The sequence below is a fragment of the Schistosoma mansoni genome, chromosome W, assembly GCF_000237925.1.
Source record: "Schistosoma mansoni strain Puerto Rico chromosome W, complete genome".
Classification (NCBI taxonomy): domain Eukaryota; kingdom Metazoa; phylum Platyhelminthes; class Trematoda; order Strigeidida; family Schistosomatidae; genus Schistosoma; species Schistosoma mansoni.
This window is the reverse complement of record NC_031502.1, coordinates 39,528,587-39,556,481: the sequence shown is the minus strand read 5'-3', so window position 1 is coordinate 39,556,481 and position 27,895 is coordinate 39,528,587. Positions and strand designations below refer to the sequence as shown.

The window sequence follows — 27,895 nt, the reverse complement described above, 5'->3', positions numbered from 1 at the left end:
GTTATTTACAATTAAAATGGATTCCCATGATTTCAATTATTGGGGTAGACAAATGATTGATTTTATATCAAATTATTTACAAACTATTCATAAATATCCTGTTTTACCAAATGTTGAACCTGGTTATTTAAAACATTTAATACCTAATCAACCACCTGAACAATCAGATACATGGACAAATATATTTGATGATGTGAAAAAGTTTATTTTACCCAGTGTAAGTTTTAATCAATATTAAAAGTAATATATTAAAGGATCAATTCTTTTTCTTTTAATGTTTTAATAATAATCACTGCGGTACGCCCTTTGTCCGCTGGAACGATGAGTTTCTTCAAAGCTTTGAAGAAAAATGTTTTATTAAATAAGTTTAAAACTGATCCTTAATTATGTATTATAAAAGAAAAATACCATTAGAGTATATCTTGTAGAGTGAAATTTGATTATTACTTACTTACTTACGTCTGTTACCCCCAATGGAGCATAAGCCGCCGACCAGCTTTCTCCAACCCACTCTCTCCTGGGCCTTCCTTTCTAGTTCTATCCAATTTTTGTTCATTCTTCTCATGTCTGTCTCCATTTCTCGGCGTAATGTGTTCTTTGGTCTTCCACTTTTACTTTGGCCTTCAGGATTCCATGTGAGGGTTTGCCTTGTGATGCAGTTGGGTGATTTCCTCAATGTTTGTCCTATCCACTTCCAGGGCTTCTTCCTGATTTCTTCCTCCGCCGAAAAAAACTTGATTATTGATAACTCAGATATTCTTAAGTACATAGAAAATCTTATCACTGAGACATGAAATTCAATATATGGTGAGATATCGAAAATATTCATATATTATGAAGACTAGAATGTGTAGAAAAGTGATACTTCTTAAATTAACTTATACTATATTCTATTCAAGTTTCTTAAAATGATTTAAAGGTAATCCTTTAATTTATGAAACGTATTCTTTTTTTGTTACAATTCCTTATATAAGCTGACTCATTGGCAACATCCACAATTTCATGCTTACTTTCCTGCAGCAAATTCAGTACCATCAATTATGGCTGATATGTTGTCTACAGCACTAGGTTGTAATGGGTTTTCATGGGTAAGAAGGCATTATATGTTACGTTTTGAGTAAGAGTATAATATGATTTAAGCATTTATTTACATATAATTTCCCACACCATTCCCCTACATTTACTTTATATTGTTAATATATATTTTAAGTTCGTATAGATCACAAATAATGTCACTGTTAAATAGCCACTGAAATTTGTTGCTTATGTCTACTGTGAGCAGCAATTAATTTATATACTGTCTTAAATTTTGAAGCAAATTCTTATAGTTCGATCTAATAGAGTGATTTGAATGACAGCCATGAACATACATGAAGCTGTGTGTAATGTGATGTTAAAAATTAAAACCGTGTTAATCCTGAAAAGGTGTCTGGGATTTCGGAAATTATAGATTTACTCCTATCAAGATGAACAAACTAAATAGTAAAAAAAATAATTTTTATTTTTAAGTGTTCGTTCCCTTTCTTCAAAATCTACTCAGAATAAATGAATGTTATTAACTTATTGTTTGAAAATGAACAATTTAACTAAACTATAACATCATAGATCATTCTTAAAGGTAAACAAAAGTTAGATAAATTTCGAAAATCACATCGGAACGCGGTAGGTAGATAAAACATCTATTAAATAAGCAACCTGAAAGTTCGATAAATAGTTTAACATTAGAATAATTTGGATTAGATCATACATAAGTAAATGATGTAAAATCCCACTAACTATTTCAATAGAACAATATATGTTAATTCTGAAGACTATTGCATACTACAAGAATCAAATAAATTGATATGAATGAATAAAAGTCTTCTTTATTTTAACTGGTTTGTTCCCATTTTGTATTTTCTTTGAGGTTGCAAGCCCTGCAATTACAGAATTGGAAATTTTAATGTGTGATTGGATTGGAAAACTTTTAAATCTACCTGAAACATTTTTACATAGTAGCGGAATTGGTGGAGGTGTAATACAAGTAAGGATAATAAATTATTACAATAAGTTATATAAGATTATAAACCTTATCAGTAATTAAACTTAAAAATCCGTCTATTCAATACCTTTTACTAAGATCTAGTATTAAGTGAGTATGGATAGTTTAATGAACCATTCATTCATTCAAGAAATTTCTTAACTATTGGATTTCAGAAAGGGAGTTTTGTGGAGATTGTAGTAATTTAATAGTTGAATTCATAAGTTGATTAAGGCTAGACCACCATAGAAAAACTAGAAGCACTGAACGGAGTTCTAGTGAGAAGCTGTGACCAGTGGAGTTCAACCGAGTCTATTATGAGGCAGTAACTCACTGAAGGCAAAATTTCGTGGATTGGTTGAAGTTAGACATTAACAACTTTGAATGACGGCCCAGTAGTCTAGAGAAATAATCTCAGCGATTGAAATTTAAATAATTCCAACGTTTCGTCCAGTTAACTTGTCTGGACTTCTTCAGGGTCAGGCTATTCGTTCTAATCTTAACGAATATTCGTATAATTTATTTCAACGTATGTTGTGTTATCCCATCACTGTAAATTTCAGTGTTATGATTACGATAATCACCTTACCCATTTTGATCTGTAAAACATCTTACACAGTTATATAACCTTATCTGTAAAATCTTATTCCGTAGTTCAAACATTTTCTTGTTTATTTATAAACATTTATTTTCCTGACTTATATGATGAAATGTAACTTAACACCTAAATACATCAAAATCATCTGGTCATTTTAAAATGGATTTCCTAAAGCTCTATTAGGAAATCTTGATTTGTACAGTTAATCATGTAGGAGATTATTCAGCTACTTCGAAATCCAATCAAATGAGGACTGTACTACATTGCAGATTGACTGAAGTTGAATAGATACACCATTCGATAATGACAGAAAGGCTTCATAGAATCAAGATTTTTACAAAATCGAGAACTCCTGGATTCAAATTTGGTATACATCAAAGGTACGAACTGGTAAGGGATCATAAACTCAGTAATTCTGCAGATTATATCAGTTTGTGATTAAGCTTATATTATAGCTTTAATAATCTCCAGTGAATCATCTAAAAATCTAAAGATCTATTTTCATTTTTGTAAAACGATCAGCTTCTTCAGTGTTCTTTTAGTTCACGGGTTCCTACCGTTATGAAACTTATCGTATCTTACTTTTAAATTATGTCTAATTTCAGTATACTGATTATCATTATGAGTCATATGTGATTGATGATGATAAATTAGTGGTTTTTATAAGATAGTAAAATTAATGAACGTTTATTAGCACGTGCTTTTGTGGAGATTGTTGAATGTTATTGAGACTACTAACCGATTTAAACTAGGCAATCAGTGAAAACTAGGAAGAGCAGGGCAGCTGTTTCATTTTCTGATGGGGCTTCACACCATTGAACATCTGCAACCCTACTGGGAGTCGAACTCAAGACATTTAGGTCATGCTAGTTACGTAGAACTATCTTATAACTTTTCTTAGACTCTATTTTGAAAGTCTGTTCTAAAAGAAGAAAAACCGGAGAAATATTTGAGGCAAAATGTGAATTAATTAATCTAATAAAGGAGATCAGTGAAACGAAACAGTGACTGATCAAAAAAGTTTTATTTTTAAAAAAACAGTCTACCAGTGATTCAACAAACGTAACACCTCAAATATCTGTAATAAATCCTTCAACCTTCACCTATCTGCTGAACAACAGGTGAATACTTATTTTACATAGCGAAATCTACTTCTCTTCTTGACTGGTCAGTGTAATCACTTTTCTTTTTTTAATACTTGTAGTCGTCAGCAAGTGATTGTATATTTGTATCAATGTTAGCTGCTCGTCATCAAGCAATTGAACGTTATAAACATCTTTTAGATATGATCAGTGATTTAGACCCTGAAATTATGGTTCTCTCCAGACTTGTGGCATATGCATCCAAGTTGGTAAGTTTAACTTCTCATTTTTGTATATTTACTTTTATTGAAAGATATGGTGAAGTTGTGGTCTTGTCTTTCTCCTTCTAACCCCTAAATACCTGGTTTACAGATTTATGCACATAGATTCGTGATACATTTAATTTATGTGAGGGCTAGTGATTTTCTCGGTTGCTGAAAGTGAGGTAAGTGAAGCGTGGTTCAAACCTGCGATGTACCAGTTGAAGGCTGAGAGTTTAAAGCCCTAAGCCACTTAATAGCAAGCATAGCTAAATCAATGAAGTTTAACTTCTTTATTGTTACGAATAAAAAAATGGAGGAATGATTAATTGCTTTATGAACATCTTCAAACTAGAATAATCTTTTATTATTTAATACTTCATGTATAAATAAAAGGGTGAATTCTCTCATATTTATACAAACACAAGGTCGGTTGACTAGTGGTTTCGATACAGATTTTGTCAAAATATTAGCTGAAGTGTCCGTTCAATGTCACAGACATGTGAGATGCTAATTACCTGCATTCTTTAAATAACCATTTTGTCTTAAAGATAAGCTATTTGAAGCTTATTCAAAGAATCCAAACAAAGTGTTATTTATATTTTTCCTACTCAAATGTTTCGATAGATCTATATACACTGGTAATGCGTACCTATAAATGGTAAACCGAGGAAGCTTTCTGAAAACTCTTCTATTCAAATAGAATTATTTCTTCTGTAGAAAATGTTTTACTCGCATTAGTTTCAAATCTTTATTAAAAATTTAGATCATGTTCTCTAACTTACAAATTTTTTCATGGTTTATAGGCTCATTCAGCTGTAGAAAAGGCTAGTGTCCTTGGTTTTGTAAAGTTACGTCATTTACCAGTCGATGAAAACTTTAGTATTCAAGGTGAAACTTTACAACGTGCTATTAAAGTAAGATAAGTATTTTGTTTATAGAAAATCTATACTTCTTACTCCTCATTATAACGGAAAGTACATATTATTACAATTATATAATTATTCAGTTTTCACCATCATAACTTAGCAGTGAAGAAACAGAGCTCTCTAAGAGACCAGTAGCTCAAGTCCTTAATTCTGTTTTGAGTAGTGTATACACAATGTTGAAGGATCCGAAACTAGAACGAAACAGGTGTCGGATAGTTTCTGTTTTTCAATAGTTTTTCAGATGGTGCTTACGCTTGAAGGAAGCTACCTACGTACATACTTATTTACTTACGCCTGTTACCCATTATGAAGCATAGGTCATCGATCAAGAATCCTTAACTAACGCTGTACTGCCTTCGAATTTCCACTTTTTGCCAGATGCCATTTATAATTTTGATGTCTGACTCAAATTCTCTGCGCAGTATGTTCTTTGATGTGCATTTTTTCCTTCTACCTTGAGGACTCCGAAGTAGGACTCGGTTTGTAAATCAGTTTTTGATATATGTCTCATCCACCCCCAGCATCTTTTCTTATTTTCCTCCCCATTTAGAAGCTGGTTTGTCCACTGTCGTAGTAGGCTGTTGATAACGGATCTGGATTTTCGTACGTAGATAGCTGTTTATAAACACCTGTACCCTTGTGATGATGGTTGTAAAAGTTCTCTAAGTTCCTGTTCTGTACAATAGGACTGTTTTAACGTTTGTATTGGATATTCTGACTGTGTTGGTGGCTTAAAGTTGTTTAAAATTCTAGATATACTTCAATTGTAGGTATACTGCCCTTACTTTGCCAATCAGCACCTTCACATCTGCTTCAGGTCCTCCCTGTTTATCAATGATGCTACCAAGGCACATAAAAGTTTCCACTTCTAGAGCTTCTCTACCAAGTGTGATTCGGTTGTGCTCACTGTGATATGTTCTCCTTCCGTATGCTGATGCCTGCTGCTAAACTAAGTGTCTTCACCTACAGGATAGAGGAAATAGGTCATTTGTGAAGTTTAAATAGTCTAGCTACATACAAGCTGCTCATTGTATTCTGTTCTTTTCCTGAGATGTGGAGGTCTTCATAATCTAGTCAACCACCAGAAAAAACAAAATTAGCTACAGCATAATTCATCGTTACCGTTTTGCCTGCCTTTTTAAATAACAGTTAAATTGATGTTCCGAAACATCTATCTACTTTGTGGTTTGTTTCAAAAACACGTTGTATCATGCCACCGTTCTGTTTTAAAAATAAAGTAGTAGTTTTCCATTGCTGTTGAGAGCAAGCACTAATTCAGAAGAACTGGTGGTCTCATCTGCTGTTACAAATCGAGAGTGACTAATGTTGCCATCATCAGCGTATCTTCAATGTTTTGCTTGGTATCTTAGTCTAACAAATATTTGTTACAATATTATCAAGGCCAAATTCCTCCATTTATCATCTTGTTTTCAGGAAGACAAGGCTATGGGACTTATTCCATTCTATGTAAGTTAGTAATTTTTTGTCTTCTCTTATTAACTTTTTATTTATGTGCCTCTTTCTATTGCTTTGCTTCATTTTATATCAACTGCAATCGTATTTCGATGATTTCAAGTTACTATCACACTCCATCATATGCAGATTTTACTTATTACAATGTGTCATCTCTTCATTTCTATTCTGATACTAGCATCCCGATTCGGCAAACGGACATCTGATCACGTTTTTTTAGTTGACTTCCCACTTTTTTTCATTTCAAAGTACATCAGTAGTTGTCAGTATACAACTAATTATCTTTTCGTTCGTATATAGCCTGGCAGAAACTAAAGTAATCTAGTGGATTAAATATAGGTTGTAAAATTTGTTACTGTGATATTATGCGTTCCCATGATTATGGATAAATAGATGAACAAAACCTTATCGTGTATGAAGTTATGTGAACAAATAATGTAAATCCTGGTTCTTGCATTTCGAATAGGTGATCGTCACTCAGAAATGAGAACGGAGTTACTGAGATTTTAGAAGACCTGTTCAGAATGCGTCGAGTACTGTCCAACTAATTTGACCCGGAAACAATCTAGTATTTCATGGATAAAATGGAAAGACTAATTTGTGTAACTTTAAACGAGATTAAGACAGAGATCAAACATTTTCAATCATTAAAACGTAAACCAATTCTCTGTGCCCCCAAACGCCCTGGTACGGCCGAGAGTGGGGAGAGTCCGCTCTCCCTCTCCAAATGCTCTCATATGGCCACGCGAATGTATAGCCTCTGTCAGGGAAGTCCTACTCACTGCCTTCTCGTGGCAGGGGTGTTGTTCACAAAAGTGAGAGGACGAAAAACGAACGTCCGGCGCTTTAACCGGGTTGGTGGATGTGGAGGATCCACCTAGGGGAGTTGGAAAACCCTGATTCCAAATCAATGGTGCACATGGGCTCCAGGATCCTGATGGAACAAATGACATATAAATCAATCGTTGGTCATCGGCTACCATGGAACTGTATCTCCTTACGATGTTCCACTGCCTTGTGGACTAGACCTTCAGGTCAAAGGCTCCGGGTGTGGCCCCCTAAGAAAACCGCCTGCTTCAGTTTGGGCACATGGGCAGTATCACAGCCATCACACAAATCGAATGCTTTTTTGTACCAATATTTATGTGTTTAAATAATAATAATAATAATAATAATAATAATAATAATAATAATAATAATATAAACCAATTCTCATTGCACATAATGTAAGATACTTGCAAAATTCAGATTTCTCTGTGAGTATATCATCCAAAGATGAATGGAATTATATTATAAATTAATTATGGAAAAAAACAATTAAATACTGGATATTTAGTGTGTTATTTGTTGGTGTGATCCTGAAAATTTATCGCAATGGACATGACAAGCTCAGGAAACATTAAGGAGCATATTTTCCAATCAGCGTTTGACTAGAAGTTCTGCTAGAAACATCACGAAAATGAAAAGTAACATGTATAGTTTCTGATTAGCTGATTACCACACTGCCACTATGTTTGGTAGCATTCCAGAATTTTCAGGAAAACCCAAGGACTTCTAAAATACTATAAAAACCCTAGATTTTCTGTATATAAATGAACCTTTGGAGTAAAGTGCTTATCGCATATTTTGCGCCTTTTCTCTCGTGTTCAAGTCGCTGTGTAGTTCTAACTTGGGGGTTACGAGACTAGCTTAGGATTCAATTATAGCGTTCAATCAGCAAGACTTATCATTATTAAACTAAGTTTCATTATTAAAACTGTAGATAAACATCCTAAGTGTATCCATCTTCATCACCAACTGATGTATAGTTGTAATAGGACTGCTTATGATTTTGTGAATTTAGATTCAAAAAGTCATCAGATAGAAGGTAAAGTTTCATTTCATATGATGTTTACCCAACTTCAATATCTTATGCTATGAACTCCAGACGGACAGATTCATTTCATCTAAATTTATTTAATGTAACTGTATAATTTACATGAGGTTTTTCATGTAAATTTTAAATGTACTTACCCATGACGGGGTATGTTAATTCAGAAAATAATTTTCAAACAGTGTATGAATTTACAAGCATGATCATCTGACTCTTGATTCGTACAAAGATTTGTTTAGGCACTTGTCAACTGATATAGCTTGTTGTCAAACTCAACGTAATGGTGAACATCAGCTTCAAAATACCGGTTTCTTTCACCATAAGCACTGTCCTGTCCTAAAAGGAACATAAATATATTAAGTATCAAGATGACTGTTTATACAATGAAGTGTTTGATCGGAATATATAAATAACAGTGAATTCGTCAATTAACTACCCTTATGGAAGACACATTAGGACAGTAAAGTTTGAAAATCATGCCACCGTTTTCTGAATATTATTGAATAACTTCTATAATAATTTTTTCAGGATGTACCCAAAATTTGACGAAAACTTTGTATTTAGACTCCTTTAGACGAATGGATGATCAGTAATCTATAAATTTCCTATTCTTTATGAAATACACTTCGCTAGTTAAATTAAATCAGTTGTATAAACGGAGATATTCAGAATCAACTGACTCACTAGATACGATATATTGTTAGAGAGAAACAGTGATTTGAGACTGCCACCTTAGTCTTCCTATGAAATTGTGAAAGGGACTCATCAAATGCATGATTTCATGAAGTTGGTCTACATGAGCTCGATTCTGTAAAAGAATTTCAAACAATTTTCCAATAAAGATAGACAAATAAAGCAGGAAAAGCAATCGAGTAACATTTAAAAAAATTGTTTTGTTTTAAGGTGTGTGCAACACTCGGAACAACATCATGTTGTTCATTTGACCATTTAAAATCTATTGGACAAGTATGTCGTGAAAACGATATTTGGTTACATGTGGACGCTGCATATGCTGGGAATGCTTTTATATGTCCGGAGTTCAGACACTACTTAGAAGGAATTGAGGTAAGTTAGATCTACAACAAATTTCATTTAAAGCATCTTTTACTGAATCTGTTACTAAACGTTACTATCTGATAAAGGCGAAGAATTTGAATTCCAGTAATTATGTATTGTCATTTTGTTTGGAACTACTTCAAATGTTTGGAAGGAAATACAACAAATCTCCATCTAATTTACACATGATAATTTATGGATTACAAGTGATAATCAATAAAAAACTTTCATAACCATTCCCTAAACTGATAATTGATATTTCATGACATTAGAAGTCAGTCAATTATTCATCTAACCAAAATCAACACCCATTTATCTCTCTTTGTCTTGAAACCTGTAATTATGGATCAGCTAAAAGCATAATTATTCTGCTTCTAGCAATAAAACTATCTACGCAATTCTAGTCATTCATTTTTGTATAGATAGCTTGTCGAGCGTAAGGAATATATTAAACAGTAAATTGGACTTCAGACATGAAAGTACTACTATAGTGAGCGAGAACACAAGTGGGGACAATCGAATGTATTTGAACACGAAACTACAGAATACCTTAGTAAAATCTGATAACCATATGGTAAATCATTCATTTGCAAAATATCAGTCAATCGTCTCAGACTACATGGTTCTTTCGTTTCTACACTAATCATTCTTTGTTCTCGTTCTCTTTTCTTTGATCTTCTCAACTTTTGATTGATGATACATACTACTTATATCTGTCGACATCAGTGGTACACCACACTATTATCTTGACTTTCCTAAACGATTTTTTTTAAAAACCCCAACAAGTTTAGTATTTAGTGACGTCTCACACATACTGTTTGTTTACTTTATTTTCCGAGTACCAATCAACTTCTAAATCCTAGCTAGTTCATCATCATTTATTAAATTTCATAATTCTTTTGTTTGAATTAATGAGCATGTCGTTCTTTGTAGTGACAGCCTTCAAGATTTAAATCTGAATTCCACCTAACATCATTCACTATTTACGTTTTTATTCTCTTGTGCTTAATTTAATTCCAGTTCTTTGGCTTAAATCTTAACCACTTCTTTTAAGTGTGTTATCTTTCTTTATAAACCCTTGATTGTTTTCCACTTTAAGTAACGAGGCCAGTATCAGCTAGAATAAATTAGTGGTAAGATCTCTGATAATCCAACTGAATCAAGTTGATTTTTATTCTTAAGTGTAGGTTTTCCTGAGTCAAGGAAACTCCCTGATATGTATTACGAAGAATACTAAGAAGTTTTCCTTCATTTTCTCTAGAGAAGAGTTCGGATGTCGAGCTTCTTACTTTAGTGGTTACACTACAAAATGATCCATAGAATTTCACCATTATATGGTATGACCATGATTGTTATTCAGTGGCCACTTAGTAATATTCATCAACTATTGTATGCAATAAATTCTTAATTAGTTATGAGAAATATCTTTTATCTTTTTCATTAGGATGCTTGGTCCATCAACATCAATCCAAACAAGTGGATGCTAGTCAGTCATGATTGCAGTCTTATGTGGTTAGTTTGACTGACCTTTTTGAAAATGTACAAGAAATACTACTATAGTGTTTGTTTATACAATGATTATTCAGTGCACTCATATGATTTGTTACAACTATCCTAACTGATGCAAATTACTCCACAAAACTTAGTACACGTCTAATTGACTTGAAATAGAAAATTCCATTACAACCTATAGTCTTTACGCCGTAATTACTTTCATCAAGGGAAAATATACGCAACAGTTTTTCTTTACCGGATTTACTTTAATACATCACTCTACCCTACGACTGCTATGTTTATCCATTTGATGTACGGAAACTCCCTTTATTTTAAGATTGCGTTACGTACTGTCAAAAAGGAAAGACGTTAAGTGTACAACCTATGAATTCAAAGTGCAATATTCATCTTATTGTATTCGGTCGATTTATAAATCTCAGTTACTCGACATTATTTAATATTAAACCACCCGAGGAGGGTTCAAACTCAAGAAGCTACCAAGGGTTTATAACACTTTTTCATGATATAAGAAATTTGTCCTTAACTAATACAAAATCTGTCTAGAGATTATGTAACAAAATAATAGCATTTGTGAATTCAACCACATAGCTTTCATACGTAAATATATTTGTAAAAGGAAAAACGTATTAATCTACCAGAGATTTCGTTATCGATTCGAAAATATCAGATAATGGAATCTTTGAATCAATTGTCTTATTTTACATTGAAAGATAGTTTGTGTTGAGAAGCTTCAAAACATGTGCATCAACCAAGTCTGGATAAAAGTATTCTAGAAATATGTTTGCAAAAGATTGAAAATTTTGTTTGCACTTACATGTTGTTCGTGTGTAGTGATTTTGCAGTTGACAATTTCACTAACAGCCACATCATCAAAACAATCTGTTTCTTTATACCAGTGGTTGACATTTTCGACAATAGTTAACAAATGATGTAAAGTGAAATATTTTGTTTTTGTCGAATACAGGGTACGTGATTCGAAAGCTTTAACTAAGAGCATGATTGTCAATCCGTCATATTTACAACATAAATATAACAGTAAGTAACATTTAGATCACTCTTTTCTTTTATTGGTATTGGTACATACATACATACTTACTTACGCTTGTTACCATCAATGAGGCATAGGCTGCCAACCAGCTTTCTCCAACCCACTCTATCCTGGGCCTTACTTTCTAGTTCTATCCAGTTGTTGTTCATTCTTCTCATGTCTGTATCCGTTTCGCGGCGTAATGTGTTCTTTGGTCTTCCTCTTCTCCTTTGGCCATGAGGATTCCAAGTAAGGGCTTGCATGTGACGCAGTAGGGTGCTTTCCTCAACTTGTGTCCTATCCACTCCCAGGGCTTCTTCCTGATTTATTCTTCCGCTGGAATCTGGTTTGTTCACTCCCACAGTAGGTTGTTGCTGATAGTGCCTGGCCAACGGATCCGAAGTATTCTGCGTAGACAATTGTTAATAAACACCTGTATCTTTCGGATGATGGCTTTCGTAATTCTCCAGGTTTCCCCTCCCCCATTTGTATTGAAAATTCTGATCTTGGTGTTGGTTGAAAATTGTTTTGAGTTCCAAATGTTATTCAGTTAAAGATATACTGATCTTGCTTCGCCGATCCTCGCCTTCACATCTGCATCAGATCCACCGTGTTCATCAATGATGCTCCCTATATATGAAAGCGTTTTTACGTCCTCCAAAGCTTCTCCATCAAGTGTGATTCGATTGATGCATCTTATGTTGCATCGGAAAGTCTTGCTTTTCCCTTTGTGTATGTTAAGACCTACTGTCGGTATATAGGAATACCAAAATAATTATCAGTCAGTCAGCAACAACGCAACATAAGTAGGAAATAAGATTGTAAGGAGATCTAGGAAGGAAGGTGAATATGATTAAAATCAAGTCAATGAGTGAAGATAAGTGAACGATGGTAGTGGTACGTAGTGCCAGATGCAGTTCACTTAAGAAAAATACAACCGGAAAAAATTCCCTCAGTTAAAGAAGATTGTGTCACTTTAAAAAAAGGTGAGAGAAAATTACAACACGATTATCATCGGCTTCTATCGTAAGCCATGTCTGATAACATCTCAACCCATTGGGTTGCATTATCTCTCGGACACCAACTGGGGAGTCGTGATGTGCTGACACATCGCAGTCCTATACAGACTTAATCCATACCCTGACACTATGTCATCAACTGACCACCTCTCCACTTTCTCCAACCAGTTTCAGTATCGGCAAATAATGCACGATGTGTGATTGGTTGGGATGACCTTGTCAGTACATGTGAAAACCGCTGAGATCGGTGTTTCAAGATGGTGACACCAATTGAATTGTCGTCACTGTGGCCGAACACATTTTGCCGAACCTTCACAATACTAATATGATGTTGCCTTAAATAGCTGCCTGTTCCTAGTACGGAACTCGTCAGTAGTGAACACCCACAATCTTTTTGGTGATCAACCTAGGGACCTTAAGTCTTGCACTCAATAGCCTAAACTGTCGATCACTTACCCAAAATTCAAGTGCATCTATTTAACTTTGACCAGCTTGCAATGATTCCATATATACATTTTACAATTAAAAGAATTAGCTAATTCTTACTGTTTCACTTTGTAACTATTAAAATGACTAATTCCGAATACTCATATTTATGTCTATTTCTGCGTATATTTAGCTGGTTTCACTGACTGCCTATCTGTTTGTATGAGATACTTGTTTTCTTAACATAATTCTACTACCAATACTAACACAGTCCCTGCTTACGTTGTGTTAATGCCCATGCAATCAATGTTCAAGTTGAATTGTGAGTAATAATTTACACCAGTTACTTCGAACGAAATGATGAGCAGTTACTGCTAGATAAAGGAGTAACTTATCCTTCCTCCCACTTTCAATGATTAAGTCTAAAACCAAAGGTTATTTAGGGAGCCTTAATCTGGAATTTTGGATCACTATTTCATTTCGATAATAGATATTACTTGGAAAAAAATAGTCCTAGAAATTTTTATCATGAAAATGATTAAAATCAAACAATCCATTTGTCAGAAGGGAGTTTTGTTGAGATTTTAGTAGTTTTATATAGTTGAAATCATGAGTCAATTGAAGCTAGACCACCATGGAAAACCTGGAAGCGCTAGACGGTCGTTTCGTCCTATTGTGAAACTCCTCAGCTGCTTAGAATTCCATTCATGTTAGTTTGTTGATAACTTGCAAAAATGATTTTAATTTACTAGTACTTTATGAATATTTCATCAATCATTTTTCTTGATGAATAATTTTTTTATCAAACTAATCTTTCTCATTTTTAGCGCTCGATTTTCGTGTAAGTTATTCAATTTTATTAGTAGTATTTTGTTATTTGCACTAATTGCTTACTATTTATAGACACAATTTTGATGAATCGAAGAACTATGTATCTATTTATATTCGATAAATTTGATGTTTGATTATATTTCCTCGAAAAAGCTTGAACCAGATTGCCAGACCAAAGTTGCATTTACTTCAAATTCATTCGCTGAGATTTTACAAATATATTATTCCTAATTAATGTCTTACATCAACTCGGCGCCCAAATACTGTGAAACTATTCGCTCTAATTTAGACGAAAGTTCTTATATAGCAAAGAGTCATTTAGCCACTTGAATCATTCGGAAATTTTTCTCAATCACTTTGGATAATAGTTACTGTGAATATATTCTTCTGATTACCTAGGATTTGAACAGTTAGTATAAACGTTTAATTCTGAAAATAAATTAAACAAATAGGTTTTATAATCAAATGTGTTTAGTATATGCCTTTTCATTGCAGTTTCTTTATGTAAATCACTGTTGATAAGACTTCATTATATTGTCATTCTAGTAGGATATCAAAATTTTATATAATTCACACAATGAAAAAATCAACATGGATTCAATGACTATCAGCTCACAAATGCCCTGGTATGGCCGAGAGTGGGGAGAGTCCGCTCTCCCTCTCCAAATGCTCTCATATGGTCACGCGAATATATAGCCTCTGTCAGGGAAGCCCTACTCATTGCATTCTCGGGGCAGGGGTGTTGTTTACGAAATTGAGAGGACAAAAAGTGAATGTCCGGTGCTTTAACCGGGTTGGTGGACACAGAAAGTCCACCTAGGGGAGTTGGAAATCCCTGATTCCAAACCAATGGTGTACATGGGCTCCGGTATCCTGAGGTAACAAATGGCGTATGAATGAATCGTTGGTCATCGGCTACCATGGAACTGCATCTCCTCACGATGCTCCACTACCTAGTGGATCAGACCTTTAGGTCGAAGGCCCGGGGTGTGGCCTCCTAAGAAAACCGCCTGCTTCAGTTTGAGCACCGGGGCAGTATCACAGTCGTCACACAAATCAAATGAGATTTGTGTGGCGCATATGTATCTGGTGCTTTTTTGTACCAATATTTATGTGTTTAAATAAATAAATAAATAATCTCATATCTTTTAATATTGAAGTAAAATTGTACTGTTTTATATTATGCAATATAGCTTGTTAGTATTGTTTTCTTTACTAAATTTTAGCACTGGGGAATTCCTTTAAGTCGAAGATTTAGAGCTCTTAAATTATGGTTTGTAATTCGAATATATGGAGCAACAGGTTTGAGAAATTATATTAGATCAGTAAGTAAGCAACTGAATTGCATTAATTTCTTTAGTAATAAGTATTTGGTTTGTGGTAATCGTGAATTCACTGGTTATTAATCTATTAAACATTTCATACAGAACGAATACAATCAAACTAATGTCTCTTTTATATTCCTCTGTTGACCAATATAATATGGTATTGATAAAGCATCTTGGATTACGAAATGATGTTAAAAGTTAATTTAATTATCAGTCTAAATAATTAAATTGAGTAATAACCCTACAAATGTTTCACATATTTTATTGTATTAGTAAAACGTTAACCATACTGACTGTATGAAGACAGATAATCAGACGATCAAGACTTCGAGGTTACTCAACGTTACCAAATTGATTTGTATTTTAAATCACTACCCTTGTGATTGGTGTACATCATCACACTAATCATCAAAAGCCATGTATACTTGACCTACATAATCATTTCCTGTTCACTTTCCACAATATGTGTATAAAGAGGTTAGATCTTTTCTTCCTTTCTTGAGACATAAAAAATTTCTACTGAAGTCTAATCCTTCTTCTTCTAACTTACATGCGGCTGTCATGGCTTTGTTTTATTCATTTAAACTATCTAATAGAAGTCCCTCTCCCATATCGATAGTATCTCCCAGGTTTGATTAGCACCTTAATAAGAGAGCACAATTCAACTAAACATATGTTGTACGACAATTTACTTTTTCTGTTATACTAGGAAATTAAGCTCACATAAGTGCTCGCCACTAGATTAGATATTTCTAGGTCCAACCCCAGGTATGATCATGTATCCGCACTACTGAGAGATACCGTACTAAGACAAGACAGCTGCTTAATTCTTCCTGATTCTCACTGATAGTCTAGCTACAATCAATCTGCGATTTAATTTATCAAAAATTTTAAAAAAATTTTACAAGCCTCTTATACTAAAAAATATATTTTTAAACATTTCAGCATGTACAACTTGCAAGATACTTTGTGAATAAGGTGAGAGCAAATAACGCTTATGAAATTGTCGGTAATCCAGTTATGGGACTTGTATGTTTTAGATTAAAGGTAGGACACTAAAATTTTCTTCTATTTTCATTCTAACTTGAATGGATTTAAAAGTAGATATTTCCACCATGTTCTATGTCATGTTCAATCAGTGAATACTATTTATAGTATTGAATCAACCTTTTATTTGTAGAATAGAATGTTTGTTTGAATATACTTGGTATCTCATGTATAAAGAGATTTTTTCTATTATTATTTCACTATGAAATTAAGCAATAAGCTTCAAAATGATTGTGAGGCAAGGAATTATTTCTAGGTGGGTTGAATTTATTCCACAATATTCTTACATTATGTTGGAAATTCATATTGGATTGGATTGTCAGTTATAATCACTATCATATATACTAATTATCGTCTAAAATGAATTTAGAGTTTCTGAAAATTTCCACTTGAAATTAGACTGTAATTGACAATCAAGATAACTGAGTGTAGGAAAGTTAAGTTTGAAAAGTATTCATGTAGAAAGAAGTTTTATTACTTCATCTCCAATGAAATGGATTTTTGCCTAGTAGAAATAGCTTTTCTATCACTAATTTGTTCAGATATGAAATAGAAACATGGTTATCTCTTTTAGTTATGTATGACCTATTAAATTTACTGGAGGTATATCTGAAGAACTAATTATTAAGATCAATATCTTATAATTATACTTGACATACATATAGACTGGAGATAATAGCATAGTAAATAACTATATGTGACCAATTTCCATGATTTTTACCTTAGGATTATAGAGTTATCTTGTTCTCTGATGTCATATATGTAGATATTACGGAGAAAATTTATATCCATTAGAGATAATCAATCTATTAGACTGGAAACATCAAGTAATGTTTCCTACATATAATTCCCTTTATTGACTTAAAGAGAACAAGAATTAAAATTTGAACAAGATGACATAAATTCATCGTATTTCATAATGTTTTCAGGTTTTTAAAACCTGTAATATTTACGAATCAAAATAATGTAGTTGAAAATACAAAAACAGTTTTGAGCAAAGATGGATAGTGGCTAGCATTGGAATACAGGACGCGCGTTTCGTCTTATTTGGGACTCGTCAGCTGGATGTACTTGCATCTCAGAGTCGATGTTTACTCTGGGACTCGAACCCAGTACCGTTCGCTTGAAACGCCATCGCGTTATCCACTCAGCTAATGAGTCCTAATAGCCACCTGCTTGTGCAGTGGGGTGAAGTTTAAATGCACTAAGTATTGTTTGTTTGAATCTTCCCATTGATGTTTATGACTGCAACTGGTTAGTCTCTAATTGGCATATGTGTATACTGTGCGTATCGCCCCGATATACCTTTAACTCCCAAGCATTATAAGTAAAGATGGGAAGAATCAAACAAACAATACTAAATGAATTTAAACTTCACCCCATTGCACAAGCAATTGGCTATCAGGACTCAGTAGCTAAGTGGATAACCCGATGGCGTTTGAAGTGAACGGTACTGGTTCGAGTCCCAGAGTGAACATCAACTCTGAGATGCAGGTACATTCATCTGACGAGTTCCGAATAGGACAAAATGCGCATCCTGGATTCCACTGCTAGCCACTATCCATCTTTGCTTACAATGCTTGTAAAACAAGGCTATATCGAGGCAATACGCGCAGTATGCACATATGCCAATAAGAGACTGACCAATTGCAGTCCTTAACATCAATGGGAAGATTCAAACAAGTAATACTAAGTTAATTTAAAACTAGTAAAGTTTAATTAACTAAACACAAAATTGTCTTGCTAAAACAGAGTGAAAAAATGATGGGAAGAAATGATCAAATGAACGATGTGGTCGAAAAAAATTACTATAGTAAATGCAAACTGACAACACTTTCCTGTTGACCATATAATGGGTTTCCAGCTCTTGGTAGTAATAGTTTCTGTAAATATGAGAAGGCTAGAGCTAGGTTATTTGGTAGCGTCCACCTGATATCCTGTGTACAGAATAGTCATCTCAACTTCTTTATTCCTTTTAAAACATGTTCAAAAGTAGGATCTTCTATCTGTTCTGTCAATGTAAATATCTTGAAAGGTACAAGTAAATTCATGGATACGATTGGTAGTAATGTAAAATGGGTACCCTCCATCCGTTAATTGAGTTACTGAACACATCATTTTATACGAAATTATTGATTTGCCTGCTGGCTAGATTCCAGTCATTCTGGTGTTAATTCTTCTACTGATTGTCTTATCACAAAGATCAACTGTAGATATGGGGTGAACATCAGTGAATATGACCAATGAACTTTCGTGAATAGGAGTAATTTCTTAAGAAAATACTTGAACCTTATCGATTCTTGAAGTTTGTGCGTGGTATGTGCACTATCCACACTATGAATTAGTGTTTTAACTTTTTTGTCACTGATTGAATCAAAATCATTAAAGTTTAGATATGAATTACTTAATATATTTTATAGGTATTAATGCTAAGGTTTGACTTGATAGTCTCAAATAAATTAAGCATTGGGTAGAAAGTTTTTCATTGATCATACTCGCATTTCAACGCACAAATTAATAATACAGTGACAAATTATACAAATTCATATTGACCAAGAATAACTTGACAGTGACATAATCAGACCTTTTATGATTTTGACCGTACTAAAAGTATTCTGCATTGTTACATTTGTACTATTTAAACTTGTGTTAATTTAAATTCGGCTATTTATTAACTTTGAAGAAGTGATTTACATTAAGTTACGAAACGTCAGAAATACAACTGTTCTACTCATTGGGATATAACAAAAAATATATATTTATTACTTCATGTACTGTTTTGACCAACCTGAAAAATTCACATCTCATCAGCTGTTGGGGTACCCAGCCAACAGCATGAATGATAAAGTTAATATTTAAGCTGACTGTTATAAAGGAACTTCGTTTTATACTGCAAAATGCTTCATCATTCTTAAATGATGTCTTTTTGCCTTAATCTTCTAAATTTGAAGTAAAGAATATATATATGTGTGTTAGCCTTAGAACAAAACTAACAAAAACCATGGTCAATAAATTAACCTAAAGTAAATTGAATGATTTAAATTTATGTAGTTTGTACTTAGTGAAAATTTTACTTTGTATATCTAGTATATCAACTGCAGTCTTTAGCTATTTAATATTTAGGTCATACTTTTAAGATGTATCACAAGAAACATTACTTCGACTAATATCAATCCAACGATTTCTGAAAAAAAGTATCGTATTATATAAATAATCTGTCTAATTGTGCTATCCGTCCCAAAGAAAAACCTTTATATAAGTCTGGAATTTAAAGGTGATCGAACATCAGACGTAATCAAAAATCGTTTAACAACAACGATTAAAAGGACATTTAATGCTGTTAAACTGCGAATAACCTTCCGCGTCTGGTCGCCTCTATGTGCATCTACCAGTTCACTTGCTCTTGTGGAGCAAGGTACATTAGTCGTAGCCAGAGCTCGCTTTCAATTCGGATACGAGAACATATCCAAGTTTGGTTCAACAAGGGTGAAAGGAAAGCAGTTAGGAGTCCTATACTTGAACACCTAATCGACTGTAATCATTCTACGGATTCACAGTCTAATTTTAAGGTTTTTCATATGATTCATTCAAATCTACCTAGATTTCTTCTTATCCAACTCCTAAAAATAGCCGAAGCTCTTACCATCCATGAGCTCAAACCAGAACTATGCGTACAAAAGAAGTACGTCTTATCATTATCGTTACCATGGCCTTAATATTATTATTATCATTCTATCATTATTATTATTACTCCATTCCCCCTTTACTTGTCTTGTATTCTCATTATTTTATTCATGAATACTCATCATATCACCTTATTTATTTTTACACCTCTATGACCTTTAATTATTGTAACCAAAACATCTTATTCATCTTATTATTTCAAAGTTGAAATCATGAGTCAATTGAAGTTAGACCACCATCAAAAACCTGGAAGCACTGGACGGCCGTTTCGTCCTATTATGGGACTACTCAGAAGTGCGCACCCACGATCCCGCACTCGCGAGATTCGAACCCAGGACCTACCAGAGCCCTTAACCGATAGACCACTGAGCCGGCATCCAACGGTGTTAATGTCTAACTTCTTTGTCTAACAACTTTGAAATATACTGAAATCTCCACAAATCCCCTTCTGATCATCTTATTATATTCACTAAATCTATTGTGATTACTCGTATTACGTAATCTAGCATTATAATCTTTCTATTACGTCATCTTGGTTATTTGTGTTCACATTTCCTCACAGAATTAGTACTTTAACAAAACATTTTCATATATATACGATTGTACAGCTTGGTAATAAATTCGTTGAAAAGAGATCCCTTCGCTGAACGTCGTGTTTTTTCTTTTAATGCTAAATATAAATAATATTATAGTGTTGTTTATTTTAATCATGATTTTTTCTTATTCAAAGGGATCAAATGAATTGACTCAATGTTTAGTTCATCTTATTAATACGAACCGGGAAATTCATATTGTACCTTCGATGGCCAGAGATATCTATTTTATTCGATTTTCTATAAATCATGAAAAGGCTTGTATTGAAGATATTGATTATTCGTGGTCGGTGATTGAAAAAACATCCCGAAAATTACTAACCACTCAAGTGAGTATTGCTTTATTTTTAACTGAACAGATTTAAGAAATAACTTTTGAAAAGCCCTTAGTTCTCTCTACTAGATACAAAACACTTGCCTAACAACTTTAGTAAAACTGTAATGAACGAGAACTTATATGGGGACGACCGAATATACTCGAATACACAAGTACGGAATTTCTTGGTAAAATATGAAAACCATACGTTCAATACTTCATTTGCGAACTGTCCATCAATTGTCTCAAACTTTATCCTTCCTTCATTTCGAAAACAATTACTCTCAGTCCCCGTTCTCGTCGATTCGATCTTCCCAACCTTCTGCTACCAGGCATTTCACTAGACTGATGTTATATACTACTTATGCCAACATAAGTAGCACACATCACAAAACCATAACAGCAAAGTTAAATAAAAGCTAGTTAGATAGAACTTCTGATTTCTATGTTGATCAAATTTCTGTTTGAATGTCTATTGTTAATCTGTATACATTATTTATTATTTATTTATTTAAACACATATATATTGGTACAAAAGGGCACCAGGTACATATGCGCCACACAAAATAATGAAAGTAGGAAGAGAAAGGATGAAGAGATAAGGGGGATTGAAATGTACAACCGGAAGACTCTTTCAGTTAAGAAAGTTAGAACCACTCTTTATGAAGAAAGTAAAAGAAGGTTACAGCAGGATCGCCACTGGCTTCTATTCTGAGCCATATCTGATAACGTCTCTAGCCACTGTGTTGCACCATCTCTCGGACCCCAACCAGGGAGTCGTGAAGGACCAACAGAAGCTAGCCCTTTGCAGCTTTTTTTCATATCACGACACCATGTCATACACTGACCTCCTCTCCGCTTTTTCCAACCAGTCCCAGGGTCGGCAAATAATGCACGACGTGGAAGCCTCTGGGACGACATTCGTAAGACATGTCCAAGCCACCGAAGTCGGTGTTTCAAGATGGTGACACCAATTGAATTATCGTCCCTGCGCCCGAACACACAATGCCGAACCTCTGCATTACTAACATGGTGTTGCCACTGGATGTCAGCAATCCTTCGGAGACAACGATGATCGAACACAGAGAGACGTCTAACATCCTCAACTCGGAGAGGCCAGGTTTCACAAGCATAGAGCAAAACTGCTCTCACCGACGCGTTGTAGATCCGACCTTTTACAGCCAGACTAACATCACGAAGGCGCCAAAGATGGCCCAGATTGGCATAAGCCGCTCTGGCTTTCATTATACGTGCATCAATCTCATCACTCACGACCCCACCAGCACTTATGTAGCTACCTAGATACACGAACTTCTCAACTACTTCAATCTACTCACCATCCAGGGTGAGTACAGGATTAGAATCCTGCCAGTCTTGTAGGAGTACTTTGCACTTGGAGGGTGCAAAGCACATGCCGTACCTGCGGACACTGATTGCCAACTGATTAAGTGCAGATTGCATGCCTTGGGCATTATCGCACAGTAAGACAATATCATCCGCATACTCAAGGTCGAGAAGTCGTTCTCCAGGCAGCAGATCCACACCGTCATTACTCACATCCATCAGAGCTGTTTCTAGGATGTCGTCGATGGCAAAGTTGAAGAGGAATGGTGAGATTGGGCAACCCTGCCTAACCCCACTGCTTGAATGGAACAAGGGAGAAAGGTGGTTGTATGCCCTCACTCTGCCTGAGGTGTTCGTGTACAGGGCCTTTAAGATGTTAATGAACTTCTCAGGCACACCCTTCAATAGACAATCCCAGAGAACAGTCCTGTCCAACGAATCGAAGGCAGCCCTGATATCAAGAAACACTACGATTGTTGGCCTGCGATAAGTATGACGGTGTTCTAACATTTGGCGGAGGGTGAAGATGTGATCAATGCATCCTCGACCAGAAGGAAAACCAGCCTGCTCCTCGCGAGTCAATCGTTCTCGGGTTTTAAACAACCTACGAAGAATGATAGAAGCCAATAGTTTGGACGCAATCGGAAGTAGACTTATCCCCCGATAGTTATTGCAGGAACAACGTGAACCTTTTTTAAAGATAGGGACGACTATCGACTCATTCCATGATGTTGGAACACTTTCTTGCTCCCAAACCTTTGTAAACAACATAGTCAATTCCTTAGTCAGAAAGTCACCACCATCTTTAAAAAGAGCCGGAGGTAAGTCATCTGGGCCCGGTGATTTGTAACGTTTCAAGATTTGGAGTTCCTTGCGGACTTCCGCCTCGTTTGTTGGATCAGTCGTCACCGGCCATGTGGGGCAGGACAAACTGGTTGATGTTGCCGGAGCAGCAGGCCAGTTGAACTGCCCTTCGAAAAATTCCGCCCATCGTCCAAGACGTCGACAGATGTTAGTGATTGGCATCCCGTCATCCTCGTAGATTGTTTCACTCACACCAGACTTCTTGCTGCCAGTGGCTCGGATGAGTTGGAAGAGCTTCCGGCAGTTACCAGATGCAGCTGCTGCTTCCATCTCATTAGCACGCTCCGACCACCAGGCTTCTCGGTCCTTACGCAAACTTTGCCCAATTTCATTACGTAACAGCCTTCGTTTGTGGTCATACTCACGGTCACCCGGAGTAGACCGATGGGCTTCCATCAGTTGTAAGGAGCCAGAAGAAACCCAGTGCTTGTAAGCGGGACGTTTCGCGAAGCCGCAAGCGGCTTTACTCGCCATTTTCATGGCGTCGTGAAGATGCAACCAATGCTCATCTATACTTTTCGGTGGGGCGGTAGCTAGCCTAGAGGCTAGCTCCGCTCGATACTTACTTGCAACAGAAGTTGCAGCCAGTTTACTAATATCAATCCGTTGGTGGTGGTCAATCCTTCGGCCACTGAAAAGTAAGGTGAGATTGGCGCAGACCAGGGCATGATCAGACTCCAGATAGGTACTCCAAAAGGAGCGGCAGTCTTGTACACAACCACGCCAGCGGTAGCTGATCGCGATGTGATCAATCTGAGTCCAGGCTTGGGATGCAGAGGGAGGACGCCAGGTGGCACACCGGCGATGACTGTGCCGGAAGTTAGTGCTGGCCAGAAACAGGTTGTGGTCTGTGCACAGTTGCAGCAAACGGTCCCCGTTATCTGTCCTGCGACCAACAAGTCCCCATCGGCCACCTAAACGACTCTCTTCTGTGCCTAGACGCCCGACCTGTGCATTCAAGTCTCCGGCTAGTACTACAATATCTGTCGAACGCGCTTTCTGGAGAAGAACTGTTAACTGATGGTAAAACTCATCCTTGATTGCATCCGGGCTGCAATCTGTCGGGGCATAGGCGGAGATGACGAAAAGACACCGTTTCTCACGCCGATTTCTTCTCACTTTGATGGAACTTTCTAATCTAACAGCACATAACCGACTGTTAATGGGGATCCAATCGATTAGTGCTGCCTCAGCCCTAGCGCTTAGTGCGACACCAACGCCAGCAAGACCAGACGAGGATGCCACAGGGTCCCTGGATAAGCGCACGTGGAACAAGCTTTTCGAGGCGACAGATGGAGAGCGGATTTGTAGTACTTCACTAGAGTCTTGAATACGGGTCTCGGATAGACAACAAACGTCAACATTAAGACCTTCCAAAGACATAGCCAGCCCTATCTGTTGTCTGATATGCATTAGTGTGCGAACGTTGAAGGAAGCCAGCTTGAACGGCGTACGTGGTTTCAGAAAGACTGCTTCAGTATTCATTATCGGTGGAAGCATTCACTTTCAACCAGACAGTGACTGGAGATCGTTTAGATAGGACAGATTTTCCACCATGGGCGAGCTGCTGCATAAGTTGAAAAGTAAGGTTACACAAATTGGGGATAAAAGGGGGTGAGTTAGCGATATGGTAAATAATAATAATAATAATAATAATAGTAATAATAATAATAATAAAGGTAATAATAATGTAAATTGTCTTGCTTTTAGTATGAGCAGGGATATTATCGTCAATAGAGTTCATCATTTCATTCATTTGTGTGTGGGCTGTGATACTGCCCGGGTGCCCAAACCGAAGCAGGTGGTTTTCTTAGGGGACCACACAAGTAAATATGAGCCCTAAAGGCTCAATAAATAATAATTACATCAGAGATTAATATCAACATCGAAGAACCCCTCTCCTTCCAGTATCAATGACAGGACTACTTTCAACCGTACACGGTCTGTTTTATCCTGTAAGGAACCTGTCAGTAAGAATGCAACTGAAGAATTATCCTATTAGAACAGTATCGGTGGTTTTTTAACCTAAACAAGCTATAGAGATAAATAATTTGAAACAATCAAGTCAGATGAATCACTATGGATGGTAAATTTAATATCTTCACTATTGGCTACACGTGATACAGGATTTTTATGTAAAATAAGGGTTTTCATAAGCGGAATGAAATTGTGGGAAAAAATGTGACATAATAACAAGAGTGAAGGTCTGGGGGAAGATGCTGAAGGGATACATTCCTACCAAAGTCCCCAATTATCGATTACGATAATAAAATGAACCTAAGTCATTTTACTATTATCTCAGACAAACAGATAATATCTTCAAATATTGGTAGAGTCTTGACTCGACAGTACTTGACATTCTCTTGACCTACTCTTGTGCTATCATTGTATTTCAGAGTAGGCAGTGAATCAAAACGCATAAGAATCGTAGTAACCATACCAGTTGATGAAGGTTCATAACACTAATAGATTATCCATCTCTAAATAATGGTCTACGTTTTAAACCCAGTGTTATTCTTCTGGAGACTTCAAATTAGACAAGTAATGCATTTACGACATCTGTGATAAAATGTTAAGAATCTATGCACATTTGTTACCTCTATCAGCCAAGTTACGTAGCCGACAGATGCCCCGTCTTCGAATATATGTGGGAGTATTTTTAAAAATCAAGCTAAGTTGTTGTTTTGCTCGGCTGGAATTCGACAATACAAGGAGCTTTGAAGGAAAATTTGAATCCGTAGGTTTTGCTACTTAAGTAAATTCCATCAACACATTTTCAAAGAAAAGCTATTATATATTTAATAATAACTGAACAGACAATAATCAGTCCTTATGATTACATTCATGACAAACATTTATTCCTATTTTCATAATCTATTGAATGATTGGAAACTATTCTTTCCTAACATAACATGAAACTGATATCTTATTTGCTGGTGAAGTTTTGATAGATGATCATATGTTTGAAGAGATTACGAATTCACCTAGTCTGTGAACGGAATGAAGACTTAGTGACACAGTGACTAAATAAGCTAACTATTTCGATGTGTCTCAGCCCCGCTGACTAGAGAGAGAAGTCCAGGTTCAGAAGAAGGAAATGTGTTCCACAAGTAGCCAGAAGTACGAACAACAACCATAAGGACTAGTCAAGCGTATATATACAGCATGAAAATGTCCTTCGGAAATGTTACAGAATAGCATATCGAAAAAGATAACGAACCAATGACATTTGAGGTCCTTCCAAGTAGGAAATACTACAAGGTGAAAATGGGCGCTTTTGGTGCGAAAACAAGAAATTCAAATTTCCAAAATAAAATTGCAAAAATAAGACATTTCCCAAGTGAGTTCTGAGAATCCAACATCCCCAACACCTCCCTTTTTAATAGCGTACGTTCCAGGAGTCCACTTCCATCTTGACCATCTGTCGCCTTTGTCGGAGTGACCGAATTCTAGGTCATAAATCGACTTGCCGTTGTACTTCTTCCTGTGTAGAGACTACAGGTAGATTAAAAGTATCCAACAGGATGTCGAACAGAAGATTTTCTTCTGTCAATAGGCGGACTGGGGCTAGCCGCTTATGTAGCCGGTTTCGGTGTTAAGTCCACCTCTCTTCCCACCTCTATCTGGTACATGACTTGACCTAGCTTTCCAACCACACGTGCTTCAGTTCAAGGATCATGATTTGGTCTGTAGTCCCGAGCAAACAGCGGACACGCTACCTCGTATGGTGGCAGCTACTGAGACTTATTTATGTTGGTGATACATCAAGTAATAAATGTAATGCGTCAGTGCTACTGAGTGCTTTGCTTGTTACAAGCCTTCAGTTAGCTTTTTTATTATTTTTTGGTTAAAAATATATACATTATTTGTCACACAGTTACTGTTTGTCTTTATCAATCGACGAAAAATTTTTCATTGTAGCATTTCTATAAACAACATTTATCTATTATGAATATGAAGCGAAATTCATACATTCCAATAAAAGCTGCATCATTTAGCGATGATCACACATCATCGAATTCGACCAAATTATTCCAACGTAGACATGGATCTACGTCTGCAGAGGAATCAGTCAAAGTTAAGTGGTGAAATTTTCCAGTAAACAAATGAGATTCACTGAAAACATGGAAGAATTGTACACTTAAAAAATAACGTAGAGACAAATTTTAATAAAAGTAGTGATAGTAATAGTAATAATGATAATAATAGATCAACTGATTGTTGACAAAATGATGTTATTAATAGCACAGAAATATCTAAACTATAATAATAACAGTAATATTGTTGTATGAACTTTGTTGGACATAAAAACAACGTTGATAAACTTTTGTATTTTAACAACACAAAGTTATCACATATTATTAATCATTCTAAGCATCAACTTCCTATTCCTTGTTGTTACACATTAAGCTTTTCATTCAAGATGAATTGAGTTCAAATGAATAGTGAACTAAACAATCTCACAAACTTATTTCATGTTGATATTCAGTTTATCTTTTATTCTTAATCCATGGTGTAGCGCTTAAAATTTAAAAATATATCTGACTCGTTGGTTATATTTATTTGTCATCATTTGAATAAGATAAATAATATATTGTTATAAGAAATTT

The 27,895-nt window shown here is 35.4% G+C and overlaps 1 protein-coding gene and 1 non-coding gene across 2 annotated transcripts; one reads left to right on the top strand and one right to left on the bottom strand.

The window, feature by feature from the left end:
• Window positions 1–27,895, top strand: Smp_135230 (aromatic-L-amino-acid decarboxylase). Its single transcript, XM_018789665.1, has 13 exons — window positions 1–217; window positions 1,907–2,023; window positions 3,823–3,969; window positions 4,767–4,877; window positions 6,324–6,356; window positions 9,139–9,300; window positions 10,736–10,803; window positions 11,771–11,841; window positions 14,106–14,119; window positions 15,336–15,434; window positions 16,383–16,484; window positions 20,899–21,090; window positions 27,207–27,895. The coding sequence occupies exons 1-13, from the start codon at window positions 17–19 to the stop codon at window positions 27,372–27,374; spliced, it is 1,485 nt and encodes a 494-aa protein (XP_018655085.1). The 5' UTR covers window positions 1–16; the 3' UTR covers window positions 27,375–27,895.
• Smp_tRNA_00950_Pseudo_TTC.1.1 lies at window positions 17,573–17,644 on the bottom strand. Its single transcript has one exon. It is a non-coding gene (tRNA).

What these genes read in the sequence shown, in the direction of transcription:
- Smp_135230 (XM_018789665.1), top strand. Translation starts at nt 17, where the DNA reads ATGGATTCCCATGATTTCAATTATTGGGGTAGACAAATGATTGATTTT. An exon ending in AAAAGTTTATTTTACCCAGT is followed by an intron (nt 218 to 1,906) that starts GTAAGTTTTAAT and finishes ATTTTCTTTGAG; the next exon opens with GTTGCAAGCCCTGCAATTAC. An exon ending in CATGATTGCAGTCTTATGTG is followed by an intron (nt 10,804 to 11,770) that starts GTTAGTTTGACT and finishes TGTCGAATACAG; the next exon opens with GGTACGTGATTCGAAAGCTT.